Genomic DNA, 14,773 nt, shown 5'->3' with positions numbered 1-14,773 from the left:
GCGTTCTGCGTTTATAAATTGACCAAACACCTGATGTGCAACTGTATCTTTTATCAAATCACTCCCCGGCCGGTACCTCGAGTGGAACACATTTTTTGACCTCTACATGGAGTATTCGACTGAAGATATCGCAGCAGCAAGGAGCTCGCAGTTTACTACGGTGTGTCTCCTTGTCGATATGAGGGCGAAACATAACTGACAAGTCATGTACCATCAGTACATATTCAGTACGTACTTTCTTAAACCCGTATTCTTTGTCCTGACACAGTCCAGTGTCAATGGCTACAATATGGGTAGGCTTATTCTCATCTATCCATGTCCGCTGTTAAACTCCCTTATCCAGACCTATGATTATGCATGTTCGTTTCATGAGGAGGTAATACACCCGTTCCATGATATACTTCGGTTTTGATACTCACAATATGCTGTGCGGAGTGGACATTTTTGCTTCAATCACACTGGAGCAAGATGAAAGGCTTGTATATTGTCACACGACACATGCCCTTGATCATTCTCGCCATGGACCTATATAGTGCGTTCCACTCTAGCACACATCGCCCCGATGATCAATTAACACTTGTTTTTCAGTGAGCTTTACCCCGAATGAGAACCCAGGTGTATGTGCTGCAGTGCGTAGTTAACGAGAGCGAACCACTTATTGCGTGACTTCGCCAGAAATGCCGGGTGTTGCAAAATATCAATCCAGGTCCGTGCATGGTACATTCATCTATGCACATCATTGCTGAAGGCTACTGCTTCCCTCTGACAGGTCTTGGCTTTGTAATAGTAATGTTCTCCGAATGTATATCTCGTTCACCTGTATTATGTGTATCTCTGATGTGATTCACCTAGGTTTTTTTATCCTCAGAACATATGTGCTCTGGAACAAAAATAGAATTTTGCTCGTAGCCATGCTGTCGACCTTATTGGTGAGCTCCTAATCTATTTACCATGTCCGAGCTCGTGGCAGATGCATCAGCCAGTCTTTTCTCGTAGCAATCTACAGCATTATCTTCGCCATCGGCATCCCCGCAGCATGTACTCGTTTTTACCTTCTCTCTGGCGTTCCACGACCACTAAAACATTGTGTTCACTTTCACAGATGCGACTAGCCCGATCCCGGGAATCCCGGGGTGCTACCAGAGTTCGACTAGTTTCTGGTACTTCATACCATTCCTTCTCCTTTCCGTGTTCGAATTGGGTGGGTAACCAGGAGCATCTATATGTACACACGCGCTGACAGGTATTCTCCCCAGGACTCATGATACTCACGCTCATACGCGCCATACAGGACTGGCGGACAAACACAAGCCGTCTATACGTTATCCTGGTGAACCACAACATATCCTATTATGCATGTGGTCTTCGTGAGTTAACACTCTTACATGCCATTTTTCCGTACTCATCCATGATCATTCTCTTTCCTGAAGTGTTCTCAGTAGCGAACATATTCACGTCGCTGCTCCTCGAGGTGCGTGAATCCATCAAATACCCTTTTTGACTGCGCATTGATGTTCTGTCCCAGTACTCTTACCACAGCGTGTTATACGAGTACGCAAATACACATCCTACTACGTGTTCCTACTAACAATACCCGACACGTACACACATAGTTTTCAGTTCATGATCCTTGCAATCCTCGCCACACGCATGCACCTCCATCTCTGGCGGACGAACCGATATCCACACGGCTTTACTAGCAGCCTCGTGGACATTCCAATGTCTGACATCTCATTTGCAAATCCCATGCTGTGATGTCTTATTCTGTGTCTTATTCTGTGCCGTTCATGGAGCGAGGCTTGGACTGTACCAGATGATTGGTGGGGGTGGGCTTGGTAGAGTTTGTCACGTGCTTCAGTTATAAGATGAGTCTGTCGCGGGATGGTAAGAGCATTTGGCTATTTAACACCTATATTTTTCACTGTAAGCAGCGGCGGGGAGATCCAGAATTTGAGCGTGCTAGAGCCACGTTCAAGGATAATTTAATTCTGCTCTTGCTGCACATGATCCAAGGCATTCGGCCTGATCACACACAGCCATGGATGGTTGCTCATATGGAGAAGGAGGGGTTTATGTCAAAGTTAAGGCAGGGTGCCGCTGTGGCATTACGGCCTGACCGAACAAGGAACGGGAGCACACTCACGTCAACGTTCTCACTTACGTTTATTTATGCAGGATTATTCCGAAGAACAATCGCGTTAGTCAACGTCCATATATACATGCCTCTGGCAAGTATACACGCCGCAGCTTGGGCTTTGCACCCCGACCGGGACCCGGAACTCTCAGCAGGAGTCAGCACCTCAGCAACGTGTCCAACAACGGGGACCAGGCGACTCATGCAAGGCTGCTCATTCTGTAAGTACAAGTGTATACGAGCTACAAGACAATAATACAACTCGGTGAGAACACACGCTGAGTGAAAACATACAAGTGAACCGCTGCTAATGCCATGTTTTTAAAAAAAAAAAATTGTTTAGACTCATTGCGGAGGCTATGCATCCGAGTCCGAGACTGGCCATCAGCGTACGTATATACGTACTTTCGTATTACCAACAGTTGAAACGTTCCATCACGACCACGGCACCTTGATGGGTTCACAGCTCATTAAGAAGAATTAGTACAAAGGCGCATGATGTGTGTACGAAACTCATTTTTTTCACCTCTAGATGGAGTATTCGACCAACGATATCGCAGCAGCGAGGAGCTTGCAGTTCACTAAGGTGTGTCTCCTTATCGACATAAGGATGAATCATAATTGAAAAGTCATGTACTATCAGTACATGTACAGTGCGTACTGTCTGAACCCCATATTATTTGTACTAACACAGTTCAACGTCAATGGCTACATTCTTGGTAGGCTCATTTTAATTCATTTACTTCCGCTGTCAAACCCGCTTATCCACCTGCAGATCTATGATTGTGCATGTTTACTTGACGAAGAGGTAATACACTTGTTCTATGATAAACCCCAGTTTTGATTGTTGTACAAAGTGGACATTTTTGCTTCGATCGCATTGGACCAAGATGAAAGGCCTCTATGTTGTTACACGATTCCTCTCCTTGATCATTTGCGCCATGGATCTATATAGTGCGTTCCGTTCCAGTAAATATCACCCCGATGATGAATTAACACTTTTCAGTGGGCCTTACCCGATCGAATGACAGCGTAGAAGTATGTGGTGCGGTTCAACTAATGAGAACACACAACTTATTGCATGACTTCGTTAGGCATTCCGGATTGCGGCCAGTGTTGAATCAAGTACGTGCATGGCACACCCATGTATGTACGTCCTTGCCGAAGGCTACTATTTTTCTGTCACAGGTCTTGACCTAGTATTAGTCGTTTCCTCCGAATGTATCTCATATCCCCGTACTATATGTGTGTGTTTCTTGATCGGATTCATCTAGGTTTTTTCATTCTCAGAACATATGTGCTCTGGAACAAGAATAGAATCTTGCTTGCAGCCATGCTGTGTTTCTCTTTTGTGAGTTCTCAATCTACTCACCATACCCAAGCTAGTGGTAAACGCATCAACCAGACTTTTCTTGCAACATTCTTCATCATTTCCTTCGCCATTCTCCTCCCCACAGAATGTACTCGCTCTCACTTTCCCTCTGTCTGGCGTTCCACAACCACTAAAACATTCCGTTCACTTTCACAGGTGCGACTAGCCCGATCCCGGGAATCACAGGGTACTAGTACCAGACTTCGACCAGTTACCAACCCCTAATATTATACCTTCTCCTTTCTGTATTCGAACTGGGTGGGTAACCAGGAGCATGTGTATGTACAAACACGCGCTAACATTATTCTCCCCAGGATTCCTGATACTTACACTCATACGTGCCATACAGGACTGGCGGACAAACACAAGCCGTCTGTACGTTGTCCTGGTGAATCATAATGTATCCTATTATGCATGCGGTCTTTGTAAGTGAACACTCGTATGAGCCGTTTTTCCGTACTCATCCATGATCATTCTCTTTCCTGTAGTGTTCTCGTTAACGAAAATATTCACATCGCTGATCCTCCATGTGCGTGAATCTATTAAATGCCCTTTATGATCGAGCCATTGATGTTCTGCGCCCCAGTACTTTGACTACAACGGGTCCTATGAGTATGCACCTCCGCATCTTGCTGGGTATTCCTACTGATAATCCCCGAAATGTACACCTATGTATAGGTTCCAGGTCGTGATTCTTGCAATCTTAGCCACGCACATGCACCTCCATCTCTGGCAGGTGAATCAACATCTACACGACTCTACTGGCGCCCTCGTTTCGATATCCGACATCTCATTTGTAAATCCCACAGCGTGATGTCGTATCCTGTGGTTTATTTGGTGTTGTTCATGGAGCCAGGCTTGGACCATACAAGATGATTGGTGGGGTGGGCTTGATAGAGTTTTGTTACGTGCTTAATTTATAGGATGAGTCTGTGGTGTGCAGCGTTGGACGGGTACACGATGGTTCTTAGTCTTTCAATCAGGTGCAGAGACCGAAAGTTAAAGGTGTATCTGACCTGTCAATGAAATGTTGGTTCAACCGTGACTGGGAGATTAGGCCTTTAGGCTTACTTGGCTGTGTTCGTTATTTGGTCTCAAAACTGTTGCCAAACAAACGAGGGCATCTAGGAATTCGAATTTCCGGGTCCGTCCGGCCGAGTCCGGCTGGGTCTGTCCGGCTCCCAAGTATGATATTTTGTATGCAATAGAGTATGACACTAGTACATTAACGAAACTACAGAAACGTCACAGCTGCAGCCCTCACAGATCTGGTCCAGACTATTTCAGAGATACCTGCATGTGTCATGAGTGAAAATATAGAATCTGCAAGGTCTATGGTTGAGTCCATTGGCAGGCAGGCACAGAAATTAACACCTGAAAGCTGGTTGAGCCAAATGATTGGTAGGCAAGCTGCTAGTAGAAAGCCGGCCAGCCCAGTGCACGAGAACTTGAAGGACAGGCAAAAAGCCCATCTGAAAGGCCAAACCATATCTGCAGCTACACAAAGCTGTAATCGTCAGGCCAGGCCAGGCTGAAAGATCGCTGATTTGATGTATTCGAGACGGTAACAAGTCGTAAAATTGAGCTCATTGTATGACGCGACGTTAAGAACTGACAAGTTGTGCACAGGCGGATCCGGACAGACCCGCACGCAGCCGGACGGAGACTGCCGGAAATTCGGATTCCCAGACTTTCTGAAACAAACGGGCATCGATCACTTCAACGTTCCTGTGACACCTCTGAGTCATCTATCAAAGGAAACTCGCGACTTCAATGTTTCCGTATTTGATAGTACAACGCTCCAGAATTTGCGGATTTATAGGTCCTAACCTTCGCATATGAATGAACTCGTGACCCAGTACGTACTGTCTGCACTGCATCTTGCTTATAACTTGACAGCTCAGCGTCAATCATGGTTGGTTACGGTCAAACGTTGAGCGTAACGATCACCTTCCACGAAAAAAAACTAATGAGGGCCGAGTACTTGGAAGAGTTTCATTGATCTCGAGCTTTGAAAGCCAGGTCCCTCCAACTTGAACGTGGCTATTTCAGAAGCAGGGACAAGTACAAGAAGCACACGCGACTTTCCGGATTGAACTGTCCATTACCTAACTGTATAGGTATATAAGTTCTTAGAGTTCAGTCTAGAAGGGGGCGGTAAACCCGTTCACGACCACCTCTTGAACGACCCGGCGGGATGGAGACGGACTATTCGGCTGACGATATCGCAGCAGCGACGAGTTTGCAGTTCTTCCAGGTGCGTTTCTTTTTTGTCGATACGAGGCGGGTAATATTAAGCAATCTATGTGTGCATCAGTACATATACAGTGCGTCCTGTCTGAACTCGATCTTTATCGTCTTAATGCAGCCCAGTTTCGATAACTACATTCTGGGTGAGGTTGTCCCGATGAGTTCTCCTCTACTGTTAAACTTGCTTATTCAGACCTACAATTATGCTTGTTCACTTCATGAAGAGGTAACGTGCTTGTTCCGTGATACGCCCCAGATCTGATGTTGATTGTATTCAAAGTGGAGATTCTTGCTTGTGTCGCACTGGACCAAGGCAAAAGGCCTCTATATCGCTACACGATATGTCCCCTTTCTGCTTCTCGCCACAAATCTATATTGTACGTCTAGCTTTGTCGTACATCGCCTGATAATGAACCAACACGTTGTCACGCAGTGAGTTTTATCCCAAATGAAACCCCAGGTGTACGTGAACACGCTGTGGAGACTCAATGAGAGATGAATCTCACTTACCGCATCACTTCGCCAGAAATGCCGGGTGTTGGACAATATCTGCTCAGGTACGTGCATGGTACATCTATCTATGCACAGCTTTGCTGAGTGCAGCCCACTTCCTCTCACAGGGCTCGATATACTATTAGGCGTTTGCTCCGAATGTATCTAACCTTCATCCCTAAGATATGCACGTCCCTGATCTGATCCATCCAGGCTTTTTCATCTTAAGAACATGTGCGCTTTGGAACAACAATAGAATATTGCTTGCAGCCATTCTTGTTACCGCTTTCGTGAGTCCAACATTCACTAGCCACATCCAAATTAGTTGCTGATGCATCAGCCAGACTTTTCTCGGAGCCTCCATCGGTATTACCTTCGCCACTACTGCTCCCGCAACATGTATGCGTTCTCCTTTCTTCCCTGGCGTTCCACTACCATTCAACAATTCTGTCCACTCCTGCAGATGCAATTAGTGCTATCCCCGGTATCACGGGGTGCTACCAGAGCTCGAGTAGTCTCCAGCTCTTCATACCATTTCTTCTCCTGTGCGCATTCGAACTGGGTGAGTGACCAGGAGCAAGTACACGGACACGCTGACAGATACTTTCCAGGACTTATGACCCTCACACTCATACGTGCCATACAGAGTTGGCGACAAAACCCAAGCCGTCTGTACATTGTCCTGCTGAATCATAACATATTTTATTATACGTGTGGTCTTTGTGAGTTGACACTTCCACCCCCCCCCCCCGTTTTTCCTGCTCATCCATGGTCATTCTATTTCCTGAAGTGTTCTCAGTGGCAAATATATTCACATCGCTGCTCCTCCATGTGCGTATATCTCCTAAATGCATTTAATGTTTGAGTCGTTGATGTTTCGCACACCCAGTACTCCTACCACGCCATATTGCACGAGTATGCACCCCCACAACCTTCTGCGCAATTCTGCTAACAATGCCTGAAACGCATATTCGCTTACAGTTTTCAGTTCATCATCCTTGCGATCCTCGCCACGCGTATGCACCGCCATCTTTGGCAGATGAAGCGACAATCACACGGGTCTGATGCACTCATGCAAATTCCTATGTCTGACATGTCACCTCCGGAGTGTACGACGTGACACCTTACTGCTAGCTTACTCGGTGTCGTTCGTTCAGCGAAGTGTGTATTGTACGGGGTTTAGTAGAGTTTCGCTAGACGCTTGGCCTATCCTATAGGACTACCTACTTGGGGCGGGAGATACCTTTAGTTCTATTCAACATCTTGGGTGTCAAGTTTTCAGTGTGAGCAGCGGTAGGCGGATTGATGAAACAGGACTGAACATGTTAGAGCCAGAAGTACGGCCTGACAGCAATGAATATCATACTGCTGGGCTCACAAAAACATTCTAAACACTATAATTTAACGTTCATTTACAATTACAGCAGAGATGATATGGTGAAAAGGTACGAAATGGGTCTGCAATGGAACTTGAGGTGCAGCGCAACTCAGAGCAAGTGGTAACAAAAATAACAATCCAACGTTGTATACTAGTAACACCCTAAGCCTGAAGAACGTACAAAGCGAGCAAAGTATATGAAAATAAGTCAAGTAACACCCCCACTGACGGACAGCCCGAGGGCGCAGCTGCACAAGTAGCCAAGTTAAGATATGGTGATCAACGTAGAAAGTCGGAAAGTATCATACCGAGGGGAATAAACATCCATCAATAAGAGGACATCTCTGCCATGATATCTTTCAGCTTGTACCTTTTCAAGGCAACATGGAATTTGACATATCCTTCGAAAAAACTGATGTAGGCATCACGGGCCTCTGAACCAGGTCTGAGGCATTCAAGGATATTGTGATGCGCTTGTACAGTTTTCTCGATCAGTTCGCACAGAGCATCCTGTTTGGTGGAGGTACGAGAGGCTGCCATGAGCGACAAGTAGTTTGCGTTGTCACCTTCCATCTCTTCCTTGTAGTAAGATAGTATATCACTGAATGACGGCAGGTTAGGAAGCCTGACAGGAAGTGATCGATGTACTTACTTTGTGTGGTTCACGACAGTCCTTAGATCCGGCATGCATTGAATGTAATCTGGGGTTGGGAGCATGGAAGGGAAGATAAATAAGACATATCCATCCACCAAGCCTCCTAGAAGCCTGGAATACTCTGGGTACAAGGGAGTTTTGGGCGAGATCTACAATACAGGTCAAAATATAATCAATTCGTGATTCAGATATAAACCATACCTGCATGTCTTGAGTCTCAAAATCAAGGCAGTTTGCACACATAAAGTTGAGCGTGGACACGGTGATAAGACTCGATACCAGCGGGGAATGAAGACTAGCGATCTCACGCAAGATCACATCGAGTGCGTTCAGGATTGGATCACCCTGTGGTTGGCAGCTCACAAACCGCTCGTTGAAATGGTAGACATCCATCATGTCTTCGCCCCTGACCACCTTGTCATCGATGCGGGTGGCGATAGCAGTGAACAGGCACATCCACATCCTGGCTGCATCAGGAAGGTGGGTGTAAGCGTTGGACGCCATGGCCACACCAACGTCCATGTATTCGCGGATGGAATATTCCCCGTCCATCGGAAAGCCACGGTTGATTGCCTCCTGGTAGCATTCAGAGTGATATGCTTCGTCGATTGTGACGTCCATGTATTTCAAACCGCAACGCCGAAGAAAATCAGCGATGGACTGGCGGATGCTTGCTAGGACCTATATTCAAGAGAACATTCAGGGCGTGACAACGTGGTAGAGGGGATATACGGACACCACCATCGAAAGTGGATATGGAGTGTGTGTTAGTTGACATTGCGAGAAGCTGGCAAACAGGAGATTTAGTGAGAGAATGATTGGAATGTGTTTCATGCACTCCATACTTATATCCCATTAGCCGAGCATGATCAAGATGATCGTGTCGGTTATAATGTTTGACTATTCGTCCCGGTGACATTAGTGTTGCCGTCGAGGCGAGTTAAACTCGATGTGGTTGAACTCGATTCGGTTCGGAAATAACCAAATTCGTTCCAACTCGTCGGGTTCGAGATTTACAATAGATTTGATACATCGTAATCCCCTGTGAATGGCCCCAGGCCATACTATGGATGATGCGATTTTTGGGTGCAGATGACTTCGTTTCGTATGTCCATTAGAGTCGGCAAGACACAGACCTGACTGGAACTATCTGGCATACCCTCAGTATCACAGTATGTGCTTACCAACTCGACAGCAATAGCCTCTCGGTTCTTAGTATCTGCTGGATTTGGCCGCACGAACAGCCTCAATGTAACTATGCGGCACTCATCTTTTGTTACTAATAGCGCTATCCCTCCGACTCCAACCATCATTGTCTCTGAACCAGTGGTACGGTCCCCAACACTGGAATCCACAGAGGAACGCTTGCGCAAGGAACTCGAACTGGACAAGAAAGATGCCGAGTATGAGTTTTCTCGTTATGAAGAGGCAGGTATACTACTTGAAGCAGCTGAACGCACAACCGATGTCATTCGTTTATGGGAGGTATGTGATATACATCTATCTGCGATTTCATAAGATTAACAAGTATCATATTAGCAAAAAGAACATACTATATTTCCACTTTTATTCCATGTCGCTATGGATGTCCTGCCTGCTCAAGCGCTCAAGCTTCATCAGTGACTTCCGAGCGCATATTTATAGGCCTCATTCACAGCCTTGGAAGCAGAATACGAGCCAAGTCAGCGAAATGACTACAAAATTTTGTAACTCCACCGATATGTCTGCATTGGACGACAAGATCTGTTCGAGCCTATACCGTTGAGATAAACTGATAAGAGTGGCTTGGTTCAGCTAGTCAAATATAAATCATACCATACCTTATAGAGATGAACTTTGGAAGGTCTCATAGACGGCATAGTTCACCTAAATACTGCAAAAACTTCTCTGATGCTGTACCCGAAGTCCATAAGGTGCCGGAGTCGGAAGAACGCTGCAGAATTGAGAAGGATGTAGTGGCTGAGAAAATATGAACTTACGTATTGCCAGTCCGAAACTACATCGAGAAACATAAACTCACATATTGCAAGTCCGCGAATGTCAATGACAACGAGCATGCGAGCTCGATGAGTTGGTCTAGTTGTGAAACTGCGGTGAGTGTGAAATCGATAACTTCGCTCTTACGATAGACAGCTGATGACGAGACGCATGATGTCCAACATAGGGTCTATGACCCCAAAGGACCACACTCTGAAGCAAAAAAAATTCGCTCTGATCATCTTTAACTGAAAATATGTCTACTGTGGTCAAAATTATCAAGATAGTAGAGTACACATCCAGATAACGGGATAGACGGAAGAGACTTAAGAGCAGGTGATGCTTATTACGCCACCAGCCTGGGTATATCAGTGGAGCGCCCGAGGTGAGGTTCTCGGGCGTCACAAGCAAAAGTATTGAATTACCTATGACCGACCTCTATGATCATAAGATATGATGCTACATCCAGAGGGTGCTGCGGTTCCTCTCTTACACACCATGTCCATTCAGGATAGACCGGTCAAGAATGCGTACCTTACTGTGCAACGCTGACGCAGGCGCTACTAAAGCATGTCAAGGTTTACTAACTTTGCTTCATTAACAACGTTATTAACAATAAAACCGGATGAACGGGAGATACTCGATGTCGCTGTTCACGTGTGTCGCCTTCTATTTGATGTGAAACTTCATTTTAAAATGGTAGCGTCTCGTAGTCGGGCCATATAGAAGGAATACAGCTTATCGTTCTCGATTTCAATGGAAAGCCAAGTCTGGCACTTGAAAAGATCCCAGCATGGTCTCGTATCATATTTCTTAGCGTGATTGTCAGCATACATTTATTTTTAGAGAAGATATGGTCGGCGCTGGAGGTCTCAATGTTACACCGCCCACCTTATCGTCCGAAAAAAACAAGATTCAATGTGTCATTTCGTAGATGAAAAGCCTGTATAGAATTATTCTATCACAAGAGGTTTCTGTGTACCTGCGTGTCGAACGGATCGCAATTTAGAATGAAGGCTCGCTCCGGTTATGTGACCTAGCAAACGGTACACACCGCACAGATAGCACATGGCTGACAAGATGAGGATGACAAGGCAGAAATATGGAGCATAAAATTGGCAAGACTGTTCCAAGCGGAAGGGATAGTGAGGTCATGTGGCGAGATGGGGAAGGTCATCGGACAGGACACAAGTACTAAGTATGTGTAGTCAGTGTGAGTGGATCTGACCGGCGAAACAGTCCACCGGACAGGAGTCATTCGGTGGCAGTGATCTACTCGCTAGAATATCAACAACAAAAGTGCTTCTTCGGTGCTTTGAAGACCCGGTTCCTGCCCTCCTGATGAAAATGGCGTGCCCCACGAGGCACACCTTTTCTGGCGGGAGCCCGTTTTTCCCTGTAGGACAGCGTGTCTCATGAAAAATGTGTCCCAGTGGGCACTGGGCACAATGCACATCTCTAGTTGTTTTCAGGATCGATGATGGCACACATTTCTCGCTCGTCCAACCGCACGTCGCCGACCACGACGAGCTCGTGCTATCTGAGGTCAGCGCAAAGACTACGTGCCCCGAAGCTTGAAAAATAAACCGTAAGCTCCCAGGTGTGAGCGTCCCTAATAGTAACCAAATCGGACTTGTGCTAACGTGGTTTACATAATTTATGTAAACCCGTGACCTCGGTCTAACCGTTAGCAACTCAGCGTCAAGAGAGTGACTCCGCCAGCATTATTTGCGCATAGTGTGGTGAGAATAACAAATTGGGGTTGTAAATTGGCACTACAAGGTCGTGGTGATGATAGTGTTCGCTCGTAATGCCACCAGACAGATGCGCAGCTGGTATGGTCACACGTGGTCTCAGATCTGGGCCGGCGTAAGTTCTTCCTGAATCCACAGTTCACCTACACGTTCACCTCCGGAGTCTCAAAATGAGTTTGGAATCCTCCGGTATACTCCAGGACCATAAACATGCAGGGATTTTTGTGTCGACTAAAGGTGTTGACACTGGTGCTCAGCTCGTCGCTGGTTTGACCTCCACTCTTGATCCCGATGAGGCTTTGAGAATAAGGTGTGTTGCTAAGACTGTGTGCACATCAACGATTCAACATCGTACGATTTTGTTCCAGGAGGAAGATCGATGGACATATCATGCCTTTGACGTGTGGTGAGTCAACTATTGTTTGAATCAATGATGATCGCGTCTGATAATCGCGGTCCAGTTCTCTACTGGTATGTTGACTCGAATCAGCGCTCACTCGCGCACAGCGTCCAATTCATGGACAAGACAACCTTAGGTTCTGCGGCCATCCTTGGAATTCAGTAATGGTCGTGTATCAAGACTAGCCAATCCGGCACTGACTCTGTGTTATCAAGAAGGCCATGCATCTGACCACGAATGAGTAAGCTGTTCTTATCTTGGAGTTGACGCTTGAGCCTGATGCTGAACTATCTTCAGGTACAATTGGTGAGAAGATATACACCACTCGATCTTCCATGGGCCTCATGTACCTTCCAGGCTTGGCACAATGTTCTATCTCAGTTATCCCGTCTTCGAGTATCCCCAGAATCTTGCCCTTCAAAGATTCCCTGTCAGGAAAGGATGAGGTAGGCTTCAAACACATATCAATATGAACTTCGATGACAGCATGCATCAGTATCAATATCTTCGTCTGGGCAGTTGCACTTGCATGTCATGCAGCATGCAAAAACTTTGCTGGGCTTCTTGTTGTGCGCCTGTTGCTAGTAGGTGTATGTAAGGGGTCGATCACTGCCGGATTCTTGATTGTACTACACTCGGACGGAACAGACCCTACGTTATTGGTGTAAGTTCTCATACACACATGATTGCCAAACCAACTAATTAAGCGCGCACGCGGAACCTAGTTCTGATGAATGGCACTGGTGCGCATACAAAATGCGATGCTTGATGTTGCCGCCTAAGCTAGCAAACTCTAGCACAAATCATTTCTGGTTTCATCAGCTGTGGTACTTTGCATATCAATACCAAAGGCTTTCAACCGTGGCAATGGTCGGGCATTCCCTTTTATTACACCATGCTCTTTCTGATAGATCGCAGGTTCATGATCATCACTGTATTAATTACGTTGATTCTTGCTGTTTCATTCTGGTGAGTATAGAGGTTTTTAGTTTTCCCTTCAATTAAGACACCACCGGATGAAGGTTCTTGTTTCCTGACTCGCCTACTAATGCCTGGTTCCTAACTCTTGACGAGCGGGCGAAAGCTGTGCAGCGCATTAAGGTACGCGTGTTAAACGAATTCGTATTATTCCTTGTTTTACATTTAGCGCAGGAAAACCAAACGGGGGCGGAAAACAAACACTTCAAGATGGAGCAGTACGTATCCTATGCAATTGTGATCTTTCATTCCTCACATAAACATCGCTAGGATGATTGAAGCCTTGACCGACCCCAAGACATGGCTCTTCGCCCTCTTCTCGGCTTTGGACTATGTGCCTAACTCATTGACAAACCAGCAGGCGCTCATCCTCGCTTCGTTCGGATTTAGCGCTCTACAGACGACTCTATTGTCTTGTGTTCCTGGTATCGTTGAAATCTTGACAATCTTTACTGGTGTTCGGCTCGCTGCACGACGGCCCAATTCCAGAGCATATGTTGGTGCTATTTACCAGCGTGGTTGGGCATCTTGCTAGTCAACTTACTTCCTTGGTCGAATCGGGTATGTGGCTTACTTCCGCGATCTACCTAGTTGCCTTCAATATCGCTCATCACACGATATTAGACCGGACTTCTGATCGGTCAGTACCTGAGTGCGTTTGATGCCTGGTGTGAGTGTGTATACTCATTGCTTCATAGCTGTGGTCTGTGTGCCTGGGTTCGTCCTGTCGTTGTCGTGGCTTGATGATGTGACTACTGGTCATACGAAGAAGGTAGGTGATGTGTAACTTGTTGAAGTTATTCCTCAAGTTAAAATCTACCTGCAGGTTGTTACTAACGCCATCATGCTCTCAGCATACTGCATTGGCAACTCGGCTGGCCCCTTCATGTGGAAGACACAATACAAGCCGCGGTAGGTTATTCTTCGAGTGACTCTAGGAAGTCGTCTGTCCGGTACTTCTCCTTATCATCCGTGCCGTTCTCGTCCGAGAGAACAAGATCCGTGATGCTGAGCCTGTTGACGATGAATGATCGAGAGAATCACCGAGGATGGAAAGCGTGTAGAAGTTAAGGTCGACAAGGTGGGTTCTCCGAATTGATGATGACCGTTTATATACAAGGCTTATACCTTAACTTTACTAGGAATTCCTAGATTTGACGGGTAGGCAAAACAGGGACCTCAGATATGTTTCGTAACATTAAGCATGCGTAATCCCTCTGTACGTTCATTGTTAGGGTTCTTATTCGTGGCACCTACTCATTGATAACAGGACCAGGGTGGTATCATGGCATCGCACCTTTATGTACATGTCAATTACAAGAAACTGCACCCAATCGCCTGAGCTTGAACTCGGAAATCATAGTATATATGTACCTCGCGCCT

At 46.1% G+C, this 14,773-nt stretch overlaps 5 protein-coding genes across 5 annotated transcripts; 4 read left to right on the top strand and 1 right to left on the bottom strand.

Annotated features, from left to right (window-relative positions):
• Positions 1-1,261: 1,261 nt before the first annotated feature.
• HD556DRAFT_1442809 (uncharacterized protein) lies at positions 1,262-1,755 on the top strand (the record flags this gene model as incomplete). Its single annotated transcript, XM_041306517.1, has 4 exons — positions 1,262-1,367; positions 1,440-1,471; positions 1,526-1,551; positions 1,614-1,755. 4 exons carry the CDS (start codon positions 1,262-1,264, stop codon positions 1,753-1,755), a joined length of 306 nt encoding a protein of 101 aa, XP_041160733.1.
• A 3,948-nt stretch (positions 1,756-5,703) lies between these two features.
• Positions 5,704-7,565, top strand: HD556DRAFT_1527049 (uncharacterized protein; the record flags this gene model as incomplete). Its single annotated transcript, XM_041309330.1, has 15 exons — positions 5,704-5,763; positions 5,824-5,833; positions 5,880-5,899; positions 5,950-5,982; positions 6,037-6,133; positions 6,190-6,218; positions 6,283-6,313; positions 6,377-6,409; positions 6,462-6,538; positions 6,593-6,647; positions 6,712-6,810; positions 6,860-6,970; positions 7,039-7,079; positions 7,138-7,163; positions 7,230-7,565. The coding sequence occupies 15 exons, from the start codon at positions 5,704-5,706 to the stop codon at positions 7,366-7,368; spliced, it is 861 nt and encodes a 286-aa protein (XP_041160732.1). The 3' UTR covers positions 7,369-7,565.
• A 287-nt stretch (positions 7,566-7,852) lies between these two features.
• HD556DRAFT_418647 (isoprenoid synthase domain-containing protein) lies at positions 7,853-9,369 on the bottom strand. The gene is made up of 4 exons (XM_041310544.1): positions 9,018-9,369; positions 8,483-8,962; positions 8,279-8,430; positions 7,853-8,227 (listed from the first exon to the last, which is right to left on the bottom strand). The coding sequence occupies exons 1-4, from the start codon at positions 9,198-9,200 to the stop codon at positions 7,954-7,956; spliced, it is 1,089 nt and encodes a 362-aa protein (XP_041160731.1). The 5' UTR covers positions 9,201-9,369; the 3' UTR covers positions 7,853-7,953.
• Positions 9,370-9,538: 169 nt separating this feature from the next.
• HD556DRAFT_1442806 (uncharacterized protein) lies at positions 9,539-9,904 on the top strand (the record flags this gene model as incomplete). Its single annotated transcript, XM_041306516.1, has 2 exons — positions 9,539-9,766; positions 9,821-9,904. The coding sequence occupies 2 exons, from the start codon at positions 9,539-9,541 to the stop codon at positions 9,902-9,904; spliced, it is 312 nt and encodes a 103-aa protein (XP_041160730.1).
• Positions 9,905-12,182: 2,278 nt separating this feature from the next.
• On the top strand, positions 12,183-14,586 carry HD556DRAFT_1431932 (major facilitator superfamily domain-containing protein; the record flags this gene model as incomplete). The annotated part of the gene is made up of 14 exons (XM_041305068.1): positions 12,183-12,322; positions 12,909-13,038; positions 13,061-13,076; positions 13,138-13,155; positions 13,210-13,282; positions 13,331-13,381; positions 13,435-13,513; positions 13,565-13,608; positions 13,661-13,905; positions 13,926-13,955; positions 14,089-14,162; positions 14,329-14,406; positions 14,427-14,471; positions 14,533-14,586. 14 exons carry the CDS (start codon positions 12,183-12,185, stop codon positions 14,584-14,586), a joined length of 1,077 nt encoding a protein of 358 aa, XP_041160729.1.
• Between the last annotated feature and the right edge of the window lie 187 nt (positions 14,587-14,773).

This window comes from Suillus plorans (assembly GCF_016647745.1).
Source record: "Suillus plorans strain S12 chromosome Unknown HD556scaffold_25, whole genome shotgun sequence".
Lineage (NCBI taxonomy): Eukaryota > Fungi > Basidiomycota > Agaricomycetes > Boletales > Suillaceae > Suillus > Suillus plorans.
The sequence above is the reverse complement of the archived record's forward strand: the minus strand, read 5'-3'. Positions and strand labels throughout refer to the sequence as shown.

Excerpts from the sequence above, each read along its gene's own strand:
- HD556DRAFT_418647 (XM_041310544.1), bottom strand. The coding sequence starts at position 9,200 with ATGTCACCGGGACGAATAGTCAAACATTATAACCGACACGATCATCTT. Across the intron at positions 8,963-9,017 it reads TATCCACTTTCGATGGTGGT|GTCCTAGCAAGCATCCGCCA; the intron begins GTCCGTATATCC and ends TCTTGAATATAG. Across the intron at positions 8,228-8,278 it reads ACTGTCGTGAACCACACAAA|TGATATACTATCTTACTACA; the intron begins GTAAGTACATCG and ends GCCGTCATTCAG.